Genomic DNA, 21,600 nt, shown 5'->3' with positions numbered 1-21,600 from the left:
AAGGAGCGTTAGGATAATGACGGCGATGACAATGCGGTCTTCATCTCGTTAAAATTGTTTATTACAGCCGTTCAATGCAGATTTTTCCCAAATCGACTTGCAGCCAATGCAGTAAGAAACTCCAATACCGCATAAATCTCAAACTCGGAACATTTTCCGATAGTTTTGGCGCTAACGCGCACAAAGCGTAATCTTTAATGCATGCAACACACGAGTTATTAGTTAAGTTGGTTGCTATGGGGCACTACAGCATCCTTTGGTTTCAGACGGAGGTGTGTTCGAGTGCCCTCACGGACGTCATCCACGCGGTCATCAATGGGAATGATGGTTGTCTGTTCTGCTTCGGACATGCAGGACTCGGTAAGTGGCTCATGTTTTATTGATGATAATCCGGAGAGGAAGTGCTCGTCCGAACTGTTTTGTTTCAATTAGATGTGATTCCTTAAAACGACAGAAAGCGAGGAGGTGGATCTGAGAAAACCGAGAGAGGTTCTGGCTGTTTTTATACGCTGAAATTTATTTTGTAATTAGCATGACCTAAATCAGTGCTCCGAAAGGGCTCAGCTACAAAGAATTAACCTTGCCGTTTAATTAAATGAAAAAGATTAGTTTGTTGGTTAGTTGAGCCTTGGTTGAATTAAACCTGTTTTCTTGGAGATGTCTGATTACTTTCAGGAAGACTGCAGTTGCGTTACAGTTGCAAATTAACAAGACCAGAACAATTACTTTTAAAACAAAACTTTTAAAATATACTGAATTCTACTAGCTTCCATTTAGATTATTTGTTCCGAATTGTAATTCTTTTATTCTTAAATAAGATTTACTAACATTAATTGAGCGATAGATAAAGAAAATCCTTTTTCAGAAACATTCAGATTTATCTCAGAGAAAGAAAGTCTCCTTTGGGAACAGATAAATTCTAGTTACATTCAACAATGTACCTGTGATTTCAATTTTTTTATGGTTTTAATTTTGTCGAAATAATTTTAACATTATAGATTAAGGGTAGAATCTGAATTGAGCCTTGGTCTTCTTCATCATTAAATGGTTACTTCCATATTTTTTCCTACCTTGTGTTAATTTTTTAATATTGTTCCAACTTATTCCTCTGTTCTTGTTTGCCTTGTTTAGTCCTTGTATCCACGTTTTTCTTGGTCCTCCTTTGGGTCTAGTCCTATAGGTTTTGCTCTAGTTAATCTATCTAGGTTCATTCGCTGGAGGTGACCGAACCTTCTTAACTGATTTTCTTGCATTATGGTATTAATTGACTTTGTATGCAGTTGTTTAATGTGATGTTCCATATATAGTTTCTTTAACTTTCGTTTTCTATTATTCGTAGGTGTATTTTGTGTTCCTTTATTTTGCTGTATGTTATTGTCGGGACTACAATTTTTGAGAAAATTTCTGTTTTTATATGTTTTGCTACAGTCTTCCTGATTGTGCAATTCTATGGTTTATGTTTTCGTATTTTTCTTCCTGTTCATTGTTTATCTTTAATTTTCTGTTTTTCTTCTTTTTACTAATTTTCATTATCTTTGGTTTATTATCTTTGTTAATTTTAATTTTTACTTCCCGGGCGTAACCTAAGGAAGTATAATAGGGTCCTTCCGGCTACTTATATGTTTTCTTGACCACTCCTGACTCTTAAGATATGAAAAAATAGCCCTCCCATTTCCGTTTGTCTGTCGTCTATATCAATTTTTATTGGACCAATAATTTCCTAAACTACCAGACGAATTGTTTCAAATTTGAAATGTTGCTTGGGAATATCGTGTAGATGGTAAAACACTAAACGCTAATTAAAATTTGTGAAATTATCCCCAAGAACAATTTGATGACATCACGTCAACATTTTGCTTTGTGAATACTATTTCAATTTTAAAAAGTAACATACTTTTGTACTAATGGCTTATGAATCCGCCTTGATTGTTGTTGTAAGATTTATACGTCGGAACCCGGGTCCACTGAACGGATTTTTGTAAAACCTTTTGAAATGTGTTAGATTCTACAACTTATCAAAACAAGTCAATGAAATAGAGAAAAGAGGTGGGCGGAGCTGAATGTAGCTTTTTTCTGAAGAGTCTTATAAGCAAGCAGTAGCCCCGCCCAACTACCCCCTCTTCATTTCAATGACTGCTCTTAATATTGTTCAATCTTATCTTACCAAGTAGTAGCCCCGTCCACCCACCCTCTATTTTCTTAGAGTGTATCCCATTTGCCCAAATTTGTCTTATTTTAGAAAATACCAGGCCCGCCCACCCGCCCTCTATTTTTCTAGAGGCTATGTGATTTGCCAAAATCTGTCTTATCTTAGCAAGTAGTAACAAAAAATGAAAAACTGAAAAATTAAAAATTGAAAACTCGTCAAATTGCTAATCGAAAAATTGAAACAATTTAGTAAAAATTAAATTGTATTAAAAAAATATAATCATAGATACTATTATATATCAATATAAAGTCCAACTTCCGGTCTTCGGAGCCAATAAAAATGAATGATCAAAAGGGAATCGGGGTGGGTGGGCAGGGCTATTTTTGCTTTGTTTTAAATCTTACTATTCTACAACTTGTCAGAAGAGAATCCAATTTCTATTTTACATTGGACCCTCGCTTCGGAAGTACAAGTCCAACAAATCTTGCTTTTTGAAAAATTATAAAACTAGGTTTTGCGTTTTTCGTTCTGTGAAAACCTCTATAAAGTAAAAACCAGCAGCATACATGCATACAATACATGTAAATTTCTCTATTAACTCTAAGGGTTTTTTTTTGTTATTTACAGTAAGGTGAACACTTACTCTTGGATATCTCTTCCTCTTCTAAATCCACCTTGGGTGTCTTCTATTGTCGGGTCTAAACGGTTTCTTAATTTTTGTAATATGATCCTTCAGTAGATTTTTCCTGAATACTTGAATATGTTATCGCCTTGTAGTTGCATTTTAAGTGATCCACTTTTTGAAAATTGAGGTTATGATGCCGTCTATCGAGGCTCTTTTTTATTGCTCTACTAAATTCAGTATTATCACCTCACTTTGCTTTCTGCAGCTTTTTCCATTTCGTCCTGAAGTTTATGTTTGAATCGATATATGTTCTTTCATCACCCATATTTGCGTCTTGCTCTTTGTCTTCTAGTAATTCTTAGAGATATTCTTTTCATCTTCTTATACTTCCATTTTCATTTTTAAGTGTTTGTTTAACAGGGTCCATCCGACGATTGGCTACTTTTATGTTTTCTTGACGTTTCATGACCTGTATAGTATGGAGAAATAGATTGGCCGCTTCCATCAATCTATCATCAGCCGTCTGTCTCTTGTGTAGATTTTTATTAGACAGATAATTTCCGAAACTACGCACCGATTGTTAAATTTTAAATATTTTTTAAGAACCTTGTGTAGATGCTACCCAAAATTGGTTTAATCATGCCCACCAATAGTTTGATGACGGCCACGAATCGCTGCTTTCAGGTTTTCTCGTAGAAGTTCTCATAAGCAATAAAATTCGCAAAATTAAATTTTATTATTGTTCCAAGAATCTGTATTTGTTGACCTGTACTTCAGAGACGAGGGAAGTACTGTCTAATTAACTTTAGACTAATTTTGATCTTTTATCTTAATTAGGTAGAAGTCTATTTTACTTCGAAATTGTTTTAGCGTGTCAAAGAAATTTTTTTGATTTTTTGTGGATCTGTACCATCTTTCCTTCCAATTCTTTCATAACTCTTTTCTACTTTTAGTAGCATTTTTACATGTTTGTGTTTTTATTTATGTTTGTCATGTTCTTCTAGTGCTTTGATCCGTGGTATTTTTTCCATGTTTTTTTGTTCCTCTTTGCCGTTTTATTATGTTATCTGCCCATCATGTCGTTTTGTTAATAACATGATTCAATATTTATGCTTTTTAACAGCTTATGGTTTTAATTCATGCTTAAAATCTTGGTCTGTTTGATCGTTTTCTCTTTTACATGGGACGTCCCTGGCAGGGATTCCACCTGCTCTGAGGGTCTGTAAATTAAGTTATTACCCTCTTCACTGTTCTGAGAATAAGCGTTAATTTCCAACATGTTTAATTTGAGTTGCCCTAAGTCATATATTGGCTAGTAGTCCCACAGACAAATGAGTGTGACTACCAAACTCAATCACTCAGTATATTATAGTGTATGAAGACAGCTGTTACTTTAAGTTTGTTCTAATTTAACTGAACACAATTTATTATCCAGTCTCGTCACTCTTAGATTTTTAATATGCAAAAGAAATTAACACAAAGGCACGCTGCTAATTCATCAAGCCACCATTCCTGTGGGACACCCAATGTAGTAGACTCCGGTATTAAGAAGCTACCGGAGAAAATTCATTTAGGGGCCGCTGATGAAGAAATGAAATTATAGCCGTCGGTTGATGTGACAAAATACCGAACGGAACGTAGCCTCTGTATAATTCGTCGAAATGAAAACAGTGGAGATGCCTTTAGGCTTGGAACACCTGTCTGAAACTAATTATGATTAATTTTCGTTATTTCCAAAGATAATCAGTCAAGGGGTAAAAGGAGACAGAGCTTTTTAATCGTAAAGTTTAGCGACTCCGTTAATTTTCAGCTAATTAAGTGTGCAAACAGTGCTGAAGTAAGATTGATCTCCCCTGTATTAGCCCAATCTGTTAATTGAAAAACACGAGCTAGCTGTGTTGATAATTATTACTTAAATTAAACAGACTGTGATTAATATCTCTGTCTCCGCGATGACTTAGGGTAAATTCTTGACTGTCGTCAGATTTCTTCACTGATCGACGGTGAATTTCATTTCAATGGATGTATAGGGTGACGTAGTTGCACTTGCCCCGACTTTATACCCTTTAGGGCATTATGCTACGAAAACAACGAAAAATAACAGAGTTGCGAAAAAGACAAACACGTGCCAAAGCTTTTAAAAGTATCGCTAATTGACAAAAAATATAGCGTAAAAACATCTAAACCACACCAAATCATCTCAGCGCGTAATTTCAGTAAAGATTTACGATGTCATCACTGTCTCTATGGAGAAATTTAACCCATATGGGATTTAAGATCGATATAACAACGTGTTCAGATGACGTCATCGATGTTTTAGACGAAATGCATAGTTAATTTTGATTTGTATTATCATCACTTTCAAAGTTATCAAAATATGTTCAATATAATACAGGGTTTCACTTAGAAAAGTACGTCTTGCTACTTTTATGTTCTCAAATAATGTAAAATAATAATAGTAATAACCATTTACGGAAATATATTTCTTGTTTAAATGCATTGAGTCGAATTTCTCTGTAATTAGGGTTGCGATTATGGTCGTGACGTTTATTTTTAGCCGAAACGCATCTATCCGTTAGTTGTTGATGAGAACATTTGACTGGATGATCGGACTCTAGGGTGTCGTTACTGAAGCTATCCTCGCCAGTTATTTAACGTCGGAATTTACAGTTCCAGCAGCCCGGCAACACATTTCGATACTATTTTATGCAAATTATGTCATTGTCCATTCATTGTAATAAAGTACAAAAGAACAAAACGGCCTTGCAGCGTTTTCCCGTTTTTGATCCCCTTTTTCGAACGTCGGTCTGACACGAGCAAATATTTGTTTAAAATAGCGTTAAAAAACCAGTTGATGTTGCATTATTAACGTCCGCTGCCGTTTCCCGAACCTGAAAATCCATGCATCGAATAACACCGGGAACAATGCGCGTGTGGGGCACGTGAAAAATTTGCAATTTGATGAAAGTTTTTAGGCTGAAGAGCAATGCATGCATGGAAAATACTGTATTGGATTCAGCCATTTTTCAGGGACCGATAAGCCTCCTAATCCCCTCCTGAATAAATACCCCGTCTATAAAGAAAGATATCTGCTCTACAGGATTACGATATTTTCAAATCGTCCTTTTTGCTGACGAATCCGGAGACCCACTCGAGCTCACCCTAATTATCCACCGACAGCGGGATCCAGAGTAACCGAATATTTTATTTCACCCCTAACCACAATTAAACAAACTTAACTGCCACAGTCGGTCTTTTACGACCCCCTTTTCATAAATAATAGCGAATGTGACGAGACACTTCTGTTCGGATCGTCTTGTCGGCTGAGCTTTTTGCATTTTACAAGGCGCGTTTGCATGGAAATGGGTTATTACATGCAGTGTTATCCTGAAGGAGCAAACTTTTCCCCGTTCATTTAAATCTGGTTACTGGCTGCGAACTGCGAGAGCTACTTCGACACTAAATTTACCTTTAAAATAACTCCGGATTGCATCAAAAGTCGAGAATAAATATGCATAGAGTTATATTTCAATTTTGACTCTTATTAAGCGGAGATGCAAGCAAAGAGGACGCTCAAACACCTTTAATGCCAAAGGAATAGATTCAAAATAAAATCGGCAGTCTTTGCGCTGAAATTCTCAAAGCCTTTTAATAAATAATTAAAATTCATAATTCAAGAAAGTTTTCATTTTGATTAAACAGAAAACGGCTTTAAGTCATTAACGGCACAAGTCAACACCCATATAACATAAAATAGCAAAAGTGCATCGACTAGTATTTTTATACAACACACAACTTAGTCGATGCTTTTCTGTAAGCAGTAGCAGGATTAACAAACTAACTGAGAATAAGAACGAAAAGCAAAAAATTATGACTTAACAAACCACTCACACTTCATCCATGCGTAAAGAATTAATGAATACACTAGATCTCAATTTCCCTTTGAGCTGCTTCTGCTGCTCGCGGATATTGTAATCAGAATTTGTAAGGTCATGTGACAACAAATGAGCGTACTTTGACACGATATTTCGTCAAAAAAAAATTACAAAAAGTGAAAGGATTTGAGCGTCATTAATCACAAAACAGTGCAGTGAACCTCAATATATTAATTCGTTACGTTACTTTGTCAGCAAAAAAAAAGTTCTCAAAATGTTTTTTTTCTAATTCACGCTGTAAAATTAACTTAATAATTTTATAACATAATAACAAACAAGTTATTTCCACAAAACTTCCCCGTCATTTGAAATACTACAAACATAAATAATAAGTCTTTAACATACGAGTTTCTTAAGACGATGTCATCAACTCTTTGGTAGGGATAAATAATTTAATATTGAAATACATAATTTCAACAAAAGTAAGTGAGATTTTAATGTAAATAGCTAATCTCAATTAAAAATTAAATAACACTACTAATATTTTTACGCGTCAGTTTTATCAGTCAACACTTTGCAATTTCCAATTTAATGTTAATAGGTGTCTTGCTGAAATTCCAAAGAAGTGTTAATAATGTTTCAGATAAAATGTGATGGTACAAGCTTTCTTCGGCGTATTCAGATAGATAGATTCAGATAGATAATTGATTAGTGTTAAAAATATATTGACTCATTTATCGGTGTTCATGCTTAGTTCGTTGGTTGGCTTTCGTCTGTGCCTCCAAAATCTTATTTACGCAATCTTCAAAAATGTTACCTCTGCTGAGTATAGTGATGTCGGCATTTAAACTAACTTTGTTAAATTAGACGGTAAATTATGAATAAAAATTGAAAACAGTAGCAGGTCTAATATAGATCCCTGCGGACACGACACGTAACATGAAGATAATTAGAGGATGTTCACCTATAATGACTTTTTGAATTCTGTAGCAAAGACACATCCATAATAAACGAACGACACGTATTCATTGAAGCTGACTTATACCTGCTATCACTGGCGTCAATTCTTTAGAAGTAGATATAACAAAAATAAAGTAGTACCAAATGTGAGAGACAATCGAAGGCTTTGGTCAAATCTGAAAAGGTTGTTGTGGTATAAGAACAAAACAGTTCGTCATTTGATTTGTGATGTGTTTAATCGGAATTTGAAGCCAAACTGATTATTATTACAAATTAAATTATATTGGTCAACTGTAGGTACCTTTTTTTTTTTCTAAAACAATTATGAATATTGCTAAATTCACCCTTTTTAAGAACTGGGACAACAATCTTTAGACATTCAGAAAGCGTACAGGTTTTAATATACCTAAGTATAGATTTGCTGTTTGTCAATGTTCAATTACTTCGCGCACTTGACATAGTTTGTCACTGCGTTTTACAGTGATGATGAACCATTTAGCCTGTGTTTTATTGTGGGAGTGTTTTATACAATTTTCGTTAGCGATGATTTTCGCCTGACGAATTGCCACCCGGTACTAATTACTATATGAATTTCTAGCTCCTTTAATGGCATTACGTTTCGTCAGCGGGACCAGAAAATCTTGGACGTAATTTTTCTCTCATCTGCTAAGATAAGAGTAATTTTAGCAGATGAGATACCCTCTAAGAAAAGAGAGGGTGGGTGGCCGGGGCTAGTACCTGCTAAGATAAGAATGATTTTGGCAGATGAGACACCCTCTAAGAAAAGAGAGGGTGGGTGGGCGGGGCTAGAATCTGCTACGATAAGAGTAATTTTAGCAGATGAGATACCCTCTAAGAAAAAAGTGGGCGGGGCTAGTATCTGTTAAGATAAGAATGATTTTGGCAGATGAGATACCCTCTAATAAAAGAGGGAGTGGGTGGGCGGAGCCAGAATCTGCTGAGATAAGAGTAATTTTAGCAGATGAGATACCCTCTAAGAAAAAAGTGGGCGGGGCTAGTATCTGCTAAGATAAGAGTAATTTTAGCAGATGAGATACCCTCTAAGAAAAAAGTGGGCGGTCCTAACATCTGCTAAGATAAGAGTAATTTTGGCAGATGAGGTACCCTCTAAGAAAAGAGAGGGTGGGTGGGCGGGGCTAATACCTGCTAAGATAAGAGTAGTTTTGGCAGATGAGATACCCTCTAAGAAAAAAGTGGGCGGGGCTAGTATCTGCTAAGATAAGAGTAATTTTAGCAGATGAGATACCCTCTAAGAAAAAAGTGGGCGGGCCTAGTATCTGCTAAGATAAGAGGAATTTTGGCAGATGAGGTACCCTCTGAGAAAAGAGAGGGTACGTGGGCGGGGCTAATACCTGCTAAGATAAGAGTAGTTTTGGCAGATGATATACCCTCTAAGAAAAGACAGGGTGGGTGGGCGGAAGAAGAAGTGTTTAATTTTACTTGGGACTTAAATTGTTTGTCTATTGCACCATCGTTGCTTATCCGTGACTTAATAAAGCAATGCATAGTTAGTGAGTTTAATGGAATGCGGACTTCTATTGGCAACACTAGCAACTGAGGTATCTTCAGCTCATGATCGTAACATGCAAAGTGCAACATGATTGGCAACAGCGACCGAGCATGCGCTCTTTCATTTGTTATTGTTAAGAAGAACTTTAGAATTTAAGGCGTCACTACCTGCCGGCTTAAAATAAGCCCCTCTTAGAATACCCTAAGAAGCGGTTTCATGTTGGTGCAACGGTTTTCTGTTTTTAAGTATTGCTTAAATTTTAAGTATAGTTGCAATGCGTTGGTGCAAACGGACATAAATGTATTAATTAAACACGAGAACCAAAAGGGAAGCCCGGAGTCTTGGTTATTGGGAGCCCGTGGAGATTTTTTGTAAATTATTTAAAACTATTTTGGGGGACTTTGGTGTTCTATTTTTGGGAAATTCTGACCTGACCTGTTTTTGAGTTAATTTTGGAATCCCGTTTTTTTTTGAAAAATTTAAAACGATCTCGAGATTCTAGGTATTCCTGTTTGGAAAGAATTTGAAAGTACTTTGAAGCTTCTAGTGTCTTTTCTTACAACAATTTAATCGCAGGTACTAGCCCCGCCCACCCACCCTCTCTTTTTTTAGAGAATATATCATTTGCCAAAATCAGTTTTATCTTAGTAGGTACTATCCCCGCCCGCCCACACTCTCTTTTCTTAGAGGGTATGTCATTTGCCAAAATTATTCTTATCTTAACAGGTACTAGCCCGCCCACCCAGCCTCTCTTTTCTTAGAAGGTATGTCATTTGCCAAAATTATTCTTATCTTAACAGGTGCTAGCCCCATCCAAACACCCTCTCTTTTCTTAGAGAGTATCTCATCTGCCAAAATTACTCTTATCTTAACAGATACTAGCCCCGCCCACTTTTTTCTTAAAGGGTATCTCATCTGCCAAAATTATTCTTATCTTAACAGGTACTAGCCCCGCCCACCTACCCTCTCTTTTCTTAGATGCTATCTCATCTGCCAAAATTACTCTTATCTTAGCAGGTACTAGCCCCGCCCACCCACCCTTCTTTTCTTAGAGGATATCTCATCTGCCAAAATTACTCTTATCTTAGCAGGTGCTAGCACCGCCCACCCACCCTCTCTTTTCTTAGAGGGTACGTCATTTGCCAAAATCAGTTTTATCTTAGCAAGTAGTGATGGATCTTTTACAAAAAATGATAGAAATTTTATGCCTTATTGTTACTTTACTTAGGCGCGCTTTTACCAACCAGGGATTTACCAACCAGGGATAACTCTATTACTTGAATAGGTAGTAGGATAGCGATTTTACAATCATAGGATATCTGCAGAACGGACAAAGTTTGGGATAAACAACGGTTTTTCGCGCTCTTGGCATAGGATAAGAATTTATCCAAGGAATAGTAATTAAGTCATAACTCTCTCCGACATGATTTTGATAACTGATTTGAAAGTGGGTACCCTACTTTTTCTTTTAGAATGTGTATATCTACATTCTTCTCTCGTTTCTTGAGTTTTATCAAAATAAACAACATAACCTCCAAAAAGTTGACCCACAATGCTTGATGTACAGTCATGCTCACATAAATCCTGTACAAATGAAAATCTGAACTTGTATCCATGGTATTGATTTTGTATCGATTTTGACACTACGTAAGAGCGAGGTTGTGCGGGATTTATGTAAGCATGACTGTACATACATTGATTTTTTCACCAAAATTGAATGAATATTAAATACTAATCATTCTAATAACTTTGATAAAAAATCGAAAAACAGTTCGAAAAAGTCGTATTAGAACCGCTAGCCCGCATTATTTATTATTAAACCCTTGCCACTTCCACAGAATCCAAGTTGTCTATTGCCACTGCAAAGAGGATAGAAAGTGAAACCTTGTTCATTAGAAGAAAATTGCGAGGGTAATGTTATCACAAAGAAGATCAAAGAAAAACTTCTGCATCAGTGAAAAATTACGTTGGTAAAGTTATTGCAAAGAAGATCCAGGAGGAGGTGAACATTGTGTGGGTAATTCACTTTCAAGCATGAACCTCCTCACCAAGAAAGATGGTGTAATAAAGTTGTAGTTTTGAAAATTAACGTTAATGCTTGTCAGTATCTCTTTGGACATCGCATTCGCCCCACATGATCCCTGATATCATCATCACTATCGGAATCAAAAACTTCCGCCTGTTCTGCCCACATTTATTAAAATTTCTCTAAACTTGAACAATACACTTCCGTAATAACAATATTTTCACACATCGATTATTTTATTACCAACATTACAAGAAAATTAGGTAAACCAAAGGATGACTAACGATCAGATCGCCTCCCATACGGGTAAGGCTAACTCAGAACAATCATGAAAGCAAGTTTGCCAAATTCGAAGGACCAGACCTTTAAGGATGCCATCGGCTCGACACCAGTAGTGGGAGAACAATTACCAGTTGCAGCGGAAGTACAAGGTGTCAAATTTTGCAAACCTTGGATTAGAAACTGAAGACTATAGTGGGCAGTACCAACCTGCACCAACTAAAAGCTGGGGGGTTGACGTAGAATAAGAGAAGCTATGTTTTCGCATCATTTACGTAGAGTTATCGATAGTTAGATCAGATAGAATCATACTGCATCTCTCACGTCCCCCATGCGGAAGTTACTTTACCAGTTCCGTTTACCAGGTCCCAAAGACGCGAAACCACAGTTAAAAAGCAAACACGAACACAAGGCTAATCCAATTAATAGCTAATGTTAACAATAGAATATTATTATTATATTAAGATAAAAGACGTTCTATTGGAGCACGAGTACTACAATTTGTCTTATTAAACTAGTGTAACAGACAATTTTTTCTGATTTGCTCATGATTTTATGACATTTGACACTTGTAGAAATTCAGCTTCAAATTCATACCGAAAAGTTTTTCTAATCTGAAAGTGGTTGCATTCCAGCTTTAATGCTCAGCACGAGCTCTGTGTAACAGCTTTCGATTGATTGAGAACGTCTTTTAATTAGAAAATTGTCTGAACACGAACGTTGCCAAATTATCGATCAACAAGTGGTGTATCAAGAGAAATAGTGGAGGCTATACAGGGTGATTATTTTATCTGTTAACGCGTGAATACGTTCATGTAGGCGACACATTATACATATCTTACGCAACTTTGATCAAGCTATTAATCTTTTTAAATTAGCAACCATAGTAAATACAACACCACAAAAATAACACTATGTCATAATGACAAGAAAATCGTCAAGCACCTAATAATGGCAAAATTTAAAGAAAATAGAACGTAATTTATTCGATCTTTAAACGAATATAAATAAAATAAATAAATAGGTATCCTCTAATAAGTACTCAAACTATCCGCCTTATCCTTTTTCACGTAGTCTAATTAGAATTTCGGGTGTTAGATGAATACCTGACACCATGTTCCTTTCCGCGCAAATGATCTTCATTTTGAATTAGAAGGGCTAAATTGGCATGGGTGAAATCGGTTTGTTCTCAAGATGTTAAAAACCGAACTCTGACTAATCTTGTGATCTGTTGAAGCACGTCAGGATTATCTTCTATAATTTCAATCAGGGCAGCTTCATTTTTTGACGTTATTACTATAGGACGTCTAACTTTAGTTTTCTTAAATTGATCAACTTCTCTTAATTTTTTTTTCGAGTCTTCTGAATGCTTGGTTAGAAGGAATTGTATCGCCTGCAGAGCTGTTCAAAGTACAAAAGTACTTAAAGTACCAAGTACAAAGTACTTCTTGAAATAGTGTTCAAGTAAAGTACCAAGTACTTACTTTTACTAAATAAAAGTACTTCAAATCTCAATTACTTTCCTCATGTACTTGAAGTATAATTCAAGTAACCTATCTAGCTAAAAAGAGTGAAACGTTTAATAATTTTTGATCTCTAAATTGGTGCTAGTGACTAACCAAAATTTCGTCGCACCCAACAAACTTTTAAAATGACATCATCGATTTTCTGGAGAGAATGAGTACATTAAATTTTCGTTAGTATGTTGTTAACTTGGAAATAATCTTAAGTGATATTTAGAATTTCAGAATAACCAGTTCGGAGAGCCTAATAAAATCACCAACAAACAGACAACAAAAACGGAAGTTACGAAACATCGACAAAACATGAAATTTAACATTCGCCACGATGTCTCTTTTATAACAATTCTCTGGAATTGTCGCTTGGGAAGTTAAAACAAACTAAATTACTTTCTAAACTTTAAAACAAATGATCTTTGAACAGTTCAGACTCTTATTTCGTTTCAAAAATACAAACGACTTTAATTTTACACTACTATAATTATATATTTTAGCAGTTACAAAATTCTTACATAAAGTGAGTCAAGCCATTTATATTCGGATCAGTTTCTACCCTAAAAGTGCCAACGACAAACAAATTAATACTGAGTAAATGAACAAACTCTCGAACAAATGCTTTTATCCCTACTAGAAAAAGATAGGAATACATGAATGCTAAAACGAGTAAACTTTACTCATACTATCCACTATATCAGTATTTCCATTAAACTATGTATATTAAAACTACAGGGACAAGGTAACAAATATGCATTTCATGCACTTCAACAATGTGTTTCTGTGACATAAGCTCACTTTAAGTTTTAACGTAGCTTTAAACAGGAGGTGAAATTTCTGATTTTCAAATCTAGAAAAAAATATTGTCATAAAACAAAAGTAAAATGACAACATGCAAGTTTTCTGTTAATCGCTTTGTTTGTCAGTCACTGTCTGCTGAGGACTTTATTAGACAGACATTCTTCAGAACAATATGACCGTTAATTGTTAAATATTAAGTACAAAATGTGCTAGCTTCTTGTTTTGTTCGTTTATATTTTTTGATGATGTTCTTTTATCTTTTCAGGAAAGTCGTACACCATGCTAGGGACCCCCGAAAACGCGAACACCCTAGGAATAATCCCTTGTGCCATTTCGTGGTTGTTCAAGGGCATCAACGAACAGAAACAGAAAACTGGTGCTAGATTTTCAGTGCGTGTTTCAGCCCTAGAAGTATGCGGGCCGACGAATCAAATGCGCGATCTCCTCGCCGGATATGCGAACGGTAAGGAAAAAATTAGCAAATATTTCTCCGTTTAATTGCAAAACTTTTCCTGCGAGATTGGACAAGAAGTTTACCGCCCGCTCAGCATCGAGAGAATTAAAAAATAATTAATTTTAGCCGCCCTTCCCCTTTTAATAATTCGTAATTTTTCGCTATACCGAAAGAATTTTAATCATCAACTTTTCCCGTGATGTTCTCCGCTGCAGCGCAGTGCAATAAAGCGCAGCTGGTCCGGCGTGTCACCGGCTTGTGGTAATATGTAAGACACCTTGTAACATCCCCCAAAGTACACGCGGCGCTAATAAGGAGGTTGGCGGAAGTCTTGGTCTTTGTTTCGCTTACGTGTTCCGGATAGGAATTGTCGAATGCTATGTTGCGATATTGTTAGCATATTTGCCGCAGTGAAATAACAAAGTAGCGTGTTCCAGTAATCCGCCGTATTATTTTAGATACGACTTTACATTTTCGGCTTGACATGACATTGCGACGTTGTGGAGGGAAAGTCGACGTTTAAAACAGCTTTTAGCCGTGATGTGGCTGGAATTGTGCTAATTGGCGACTTCCCACCGACTGTCTCTGCTGCTCCTAACGGCAGAAAAGCATTTACGGACTGATGGTCGCACAGAAACAGACGCCACACCATATAATAAATATCTCGCAACGAAAACAAACTTTTACTTATGTCCAGAAAAACCACATTTTGTTGTTGGTTCGAAAAGAAATCGACAAGATGTGGACCGATCTATTAAATTTTGGAAAAAACTTACGATGCAGATGCAATATTTTCAAAATTTAAATCGTGTCCTGAAACATCTTGGATATAGTTTCCTATTGTTGCTTCTCGACTCTAAAGATTCCTTCGAAATGTGATTAACTTTTGAAATCCCAAACTATCACAGTTTAGGCAGTATTACAACATGTTCAGTTTCATTAATTTCTGGTTTTCTTGAAGTTTAACAACCCGTAGACGACGAAGATACACTGATTATCTATCGTCTGTCTGTTGCCTTTTAGCAATTACTACTAACAAATCCATGACTTCAATAGTAAATCTCACTTAAACTACACCGCATTATCATAGGGTAATCAATTCCTAGTTTTGAAGAATGTTTTTATGTAAATAGAGCTAATAAAGTGTCTACAGATAGGCAAAAGAGACAGAAATCTTTACTTTTGTACTCTATGAACTAAATAAAATTAATTTTTATCCCTGTGACATTTTTTTTTTAAATGAAGATTACTTTTTCCTCGTGTAAATTCAATCCAGGGACATTTTGTATATACAGGATGTCCCAAGGATCTCCTACACGTTCACCTTAAACTGCTGAAAATATTCGATGATGGACTTTGATAGAAGTTAGTTCAGGCTACAATTTAAAACTTTTTTCAAACATGCGAGTTATTTCATTTAAGTATTGCATACCAAACAAGTATTTTTTTTTTTTTTTCATATACACAGCATCTATTTTTACAGATTTAGATTTCTTATTAAAAATGAAACATGTTTTCATCTGACACAGTCATTTCTTTATCAATAGTTTTAAGATAATTGCATTTCGAAAAAAATTCACAACTCCACTATAGGATGTTTAAATCTGCAATTGCCAAATTTTCCCCTTTTTTGAAATGGAACTGCCTGTGTTTTGTAATAATATTTTATAGCGTGTCGCTAAGGAAACTTTCGTTTAATATCAGATTTGTTACTAAAAACTATTAGGATAAACTTCAGCAAAATCGGTGTCAAACAAAGCTTATAAAAAATAAACCTGAATGTGTTACAATATACAAAGTGTCCCATTTGAAAAATATCAAAAAACTGAAAAATTATTAATTTAATCACCATGTTAAAGTCAAATTTTGTCAAAGCAAGGTAATTAAAAACTGTTATGCAAAGTCGCAGATCTCCCTATTTAAATATGGTAGAGTGCCAACTTTTTACATAAAATGCAAATATGTTGCAAGCGGTTGATCTCCTTTGTATCTTATTTGACGTTTCTTCTGTAATATGAGATATAAATCTGTAAAAACATCCTTACAATTATGGAAAGCGATTAACTTTTAATTGAGGTCCGTTGCTATGCAATGTGCATGTTTTAACAAATCACGAGCTCTACATTTTAATCTTTTGTTAAATTAATCGAGGATTAAATATTTAATTCGCTTTCCATAAACCGGCCCTTAGTGTATTATCTATTAAAATAATTCAAATATGAGATGTAGTTTTTAAACAAAACATCCTGTATATTTAAAAATATGTACGTAGTAAATAACCCTAAATAAGTACTAGACTGGGTTATTTTTTGTTTTTGTTTCAATAAATTTGTTTTTTTTTTTATTATAACGTCAATTTTTTACGGATATTGGTAGATGATGAAATTACAATTTCAATGATATAAAACACTTATATGTATTTTATTATTGTGTTTTAACTGTCAAAAATATTATATAAATGAAGACCTACCATATAATCGAGAAAAAATCTGCTCTAGTAGACCATGCAATTTGTTTTTAATATAATGATGTTTGGCAACACCAACGCGTTCCTTGTTCAGTTTAACAACATCATTATTTTAAAAATAAATTGCACAGCCTACGAGAGGAACTTTTTTTTCCAATCATATCAGACATATATCTAGTTGTCATATATGACATTTCCAAAATTTCAACATTTCTATACGTTCTCAGGATATAAAACCGTGAAATGCTGCTGTATATTTTATACAGGATGAGTCAATGAGCGCGCGATCTTTTAGATCTCATTAATTACTAAAGATGCAAAAAAGAGATTAAACAGATTAAATTAAAATTAGTTTCAGCTTAACAAAGTATTTTATTTCTGAAGCTCAACATAAAGCTTAATTTCTTAAATGGAATTCCCTATAATACCTATGTTTGATTTGATCTTTTTACTTCCCGAACGTAACCTAAAGAAGTATAGTACTTTAAAACTACCGGACTAATTGTCCTCAAATTATATAAGTATGTTAGAAATATCGTGCAGACGGTACAAAGTTAAATTTGTTAGATCATCCCAACCAACAATTTGATGACAACCCCTAATTTCTTTTATATATGCCATTTTAATTTTATAAAATAACATACTTCTATGTTTGTGGTTTATGAAGCAGCCTTGGTTTTGTACCCTAAGCAGTCAAATTTTTCCAAAAAAATACCAGTACATGTGAGACTCAGACGTGAACTCGGTGGCCATGTCGTGAAAATGTTGACTTATTAACGCCAATGTTGCTGGTTCGATCGACTCATGGGTCACAAATTTATTTATTAATCAGATCAAAACGATTCACCTCATTTTCTCGAAAATTTGACAATGCAGTAATGTTGCGTGCAGCTATATTTAATAATAATAAAATGAAAATTATCAAAATGATATTCAAACGTTTCGCCCCACTGTACCTTAATTAATCATTTTAGTCGCCTCCTTTGGTTTGATGAGGCAACTTGCTGCTGCTTAATCGTCGAATTCTTTCGAGATATGAACATAAACAATCGAAGTTAAGAATGTACCGAACTTGTGAGCGTAGCTTCTTTACCTGTACTTTAACAGTCCACTGGTATCTTTATTGTAACTTATAAAAATCGCAATTTTATTTGTTTATGTTTCGAAGAAGCCATATTTATTCCAATGTCCTTCAGAGGACCGAGAATTTTTGTCTAAATAACTTAGGGCATTTTTTAGACTTTACAAAGATATTTAACTTTTAGAAATACAACGCGATATTTCAAATCATCTGAATTTTCTTAAATTTTTTCACAGTGGAAAGGTACAGTAGTGTTTTTCTGTACTTAAAGTTGATAATTTCTGAAATTTTTCTCTTGTTTTTAAAAAACACACCAAAATATCAAAAGAATGAGAATAAAAAGTCAGATGCAATAATATCATACAGGCTATTCTATTTGAAAAACTAAGATATAGTTGTTTGAAAATTATAATATATTAGATTTTTTGGTAAACACACTCTTGACACCTAAACAAAGCACATCTCTTTGTGTAAAATATTACATCAGGGGTACCGGGTGATTATTAATGATTGAATCAGATTTTTGTGTTGGCAATTCTGAATTATTGGCAGCAATATTGTCATCTCAATTCACAATTGTCAATTTTGACATAAGGGTACGTAACAAACATGATCGATGAAAAAATGGCAACTACTGACTTGGTGCCAAATTTCTAATTGACAACCAGGTATGCCAGCATAAAATTTGAAGTATCGGAAAGAGACTGATTGGAACACATAAATTTGGTCTTTGATTTTTTGAGATGTTAAGCCCTCATTGACACACCCTGTATAGAAACAAAAAGAAATGAAGAGTAAAAGAATTTAATTAACGTTTATGGAAACCTATTTGTAATAACAAGGTTTTATATGTAGTTCAAACCAAATTTTCGGATAGATTAAACAATTTACTAAACAAAGTGATTTTTTTCTACTGCAATGTTCATTCTGCTTAAAACAGTAACAAATGTTTTTCATAGCTTCTAGCATTCAACGATCATCGTGATGTACATGAATCAGTAATAAATAATTTAATAATTATTTAATATATTACGTTTTAATTGTATTTGTAGGTATCATTCCGCTCGCATTTAATCAAGTTTACCGAACAATTTTCTAAATAATGATTATTGAATATACTATAATTAATATATATCAAATATTGAAATAAGGTCATTCGATTGTATTACGATTTAGATATGTAATTTCTATGGTTTATTTACACAGGTTATTATTCTTTCATTCAAGTAATTTTTTATTATTTTTGCCTTTATTGTATATTCGGAACAGTGTTATTACCTACAACTCCCACATCCTGCCGACTTCACTCAAAATTACAGGGCATGAATTTCATTTCTCAGGATAAGTAATTATCGTCAAAGTAATTTTTCCAAACAAATATAATATCTACGGAATGCTAGCTATCGAAAAATTACCATATCCCTTTTAATTTACCGCACGCAACTGTACAAACACTTCGCGCATTTCCTTGCCATGTTAACCGTGACATTCGTCGACAGTCGCATTAATTTTCCTTGCGAAATTGCAACCCTAAAAATTTCACGCTTTAAGACAGTTATCTTGCCAGAATCAGGCATTGTATCTTCCTCGGTAAAGGGTATCATCACCAACTTATGACGATAATGAAGTGAACTATAACTTCAAGTTAAGGTAATTACCCGAATTAATTAAAGCCAAGCATAAATTCAAAATCTAGCGACGGCACGAAACTCATAAACTTGGGATCAGTTGTTACGTAGGACTTGAGGACGACGTTCTGATTTGAATTTAGATACCGATGTTTGCTTTCCATTGTGGCGTAATACAAATTACGTATAAACACATCAGGACTAGGAGAATATTTGTCTGGTGCGCAGTGAAGGGTAAAGCGCTTGGCAGGTGACTTCTGCAGATTTTAATTAAATCCATACCTCAAGAATTTCGGCTCACACTAGTTTAAAATTATTTTGCAACAATAACGCACATTTACCAATCGACTAAAAAACGAAGTCATACTTTCAAGCGTAAAGAACGCCCGAGGGTTTTGTGCAATTATAAAGGTGTAGCTTGGTTTAAAGTTTCAGTAGTTGGTGTTTTTGTAGGTGTTGAAACGATACTGTAGTGAATAAATCTACAAACATGAATTTTCTCAAAGGTACCGAGTTGCATCCAAGAACGTCGCTGAGTTAAGTATGTGAATTTTTAAACCACTGCTCATTTAAAATGTGTTCTTAGTTCTCTTGTTACGAATTACGGGACAGTTTCAGATGAAAATTTGAAATATGATCGGAGGCGACATTCACATAGCACAAATTTTAAAACCTGGTGACTATTATTAATGCAATTGAAGAAGATTTTTGTGTTGGCAGTTCTGAATTATTGGCAGCAATGTTACTATGTCACCTAACAAATGTATGAATCATGAAATTTTCAACATAAAAATTTAGAAAAACATTAGAAAAACTCTAAATCCTTTTTTAATATATCGGTCAAATCTTTTAACAGCTTTGTGATTTGTAATGTTATTCACACACCATTTTCATTTACTTAATTTTTTTTAAAACACTGTTAAATATGAGCAAGGAAAAATTATTAACTCTGTAATATCATTATGCTTAAGTATACATTGTTTTTGCATATTTAAAATTTCCAATTATAATATGGTCTGCTAGGTATGTACACACGAGAAATTAAAGCGAATTGTAAATGTTTGCATAAAATGTGAAAAATACTTTGCGTTTTTCATCTAACTTTCTGAATAATGTATGAATTAGTATTGTTTTTTAAATGTTGTTTCGCTGTTTCACGGATACAATCACATTAACTCAAAGAGGAAACGTTTGTTGTAAGAAAACTAGTTACAAAACTGTAATCTGGAACACTGAATAACAAATGATTTAATTCCAGGATAATAAGGACTGTAACAAACAATACTTCGCATAAATAAATGTTATGTTCTAGTTGGTTTCAGTTGGCTGATTTTAAAAATTTACTGAGGTTATTTAAAAATACACCAATAAATGTCGTAGTGGACGTAAAAGCGTCCGGATAGGTCCACTTTTGACTTTAGGGCGAGGAAACTGTGAACTGTTCTGTTTTCTAATTCCTTCAATTTGAATGTGCAAACTGACAACGTTCAGTGATTACCTACAAATATGAAACTCGTTATTTATTTTATTAGGAGCAAGAATAAAACAGAGAGACGATCACGTGATTTGTTGGCATCAGGACTTAATGACTTTCGATTGTTTTAAGTTGAACTGCTTAGAATCGATGATTTTAATTAGGCATGGAAACTCGATACGCAAAATAGCACTCCAAACTGATTTTTATTGATATTAAACAAAATGAGAGTTCATTTTCCATTAATTAAACTGATTATATCTGTTGTTGTGACATAAATCACTTTTTGATAAAATTGCCTATTTTCCGTTAATTTATTTAAGTCTGCACTTTGACATCGAATTCATTTAAAAACTTTATAAATATCGTGATAATGTTACCATAACGACGAATATAAGCAGCTTAATTAGTGAAATGAAGCTCTGTTGTGTCCTATCCATTTGTTTTTGGTTTTTGCCATTACACATATTTGCATATTTAGATTTTATTTAGATTATTTTCTCTTTTTGTGTCTTTTGTTGTCGACAGCACATAACTTTGACAGGATCAGAGAAAAAATTTACATTTGATATTAAAATACAGCATGTATAAAAAGATTATTCATTCATTCCAAGGATTCAATTTTGTTTAATTTGATTTTTAAATCAGATTGCTTCAGCATGACTATTCTATAATCGTAAAATTAATAATAATAATAACCTTCACTGGTTGTAAACGATATTTTTGGTATAAAAAG

At 34.3% G+C, this 21,600-nt stretch overlaps 1 protein-coding gene across 4 annotated transcripts in view; it reads left to right on the top strand.

The window, feature by feature from the left end:
* LOC135128998 (kinesin-like protein CG14535) overlaps positions 1-21,600 on the top strand; it is a 445,574-nt gene that overhangs the window by 410,947 nt on the left and 13,027 nt on the right. For all 4 annotated transcript variants that reach the window (XM_064056089.1, XM_064056098.1, XM_064056082.1 and 1 more), the window contains exons 7-8: positions 267-360; positions 14,026-14,223. In XM_064056089.1, the coding sequence (XP_063912159.1) occupies positions 267-360; positions 14,026-14,223 (292 nt within the window). The remainder of the gene's footprint in view (positions 1-266; positions 361-14,025; positions 14,224-21,600) is intronic.

This window comes from Zophobas morio, unplaced genomic scaffold, assembly GCF_036711695.1.
Source record: "Zophobas morio isolate AGI-343-1 ecotype UQ-CSIRO unplaced genomic scaffold, CSIRO_AGI_Zmor_V1 ptg000002l, whole genome shotgun sequence".
Taxonomy (NCBI): Eukaryota; Metazoa; Arthropoda; class Insecta; order Coleoptera; family Tenebrionidae; genus Zophobas; species Zophobas morio.
Note: the sequence above shows the minus strand (reverse complement) of the source record. Positions and strands in the feature narration are given on the sequence as shown.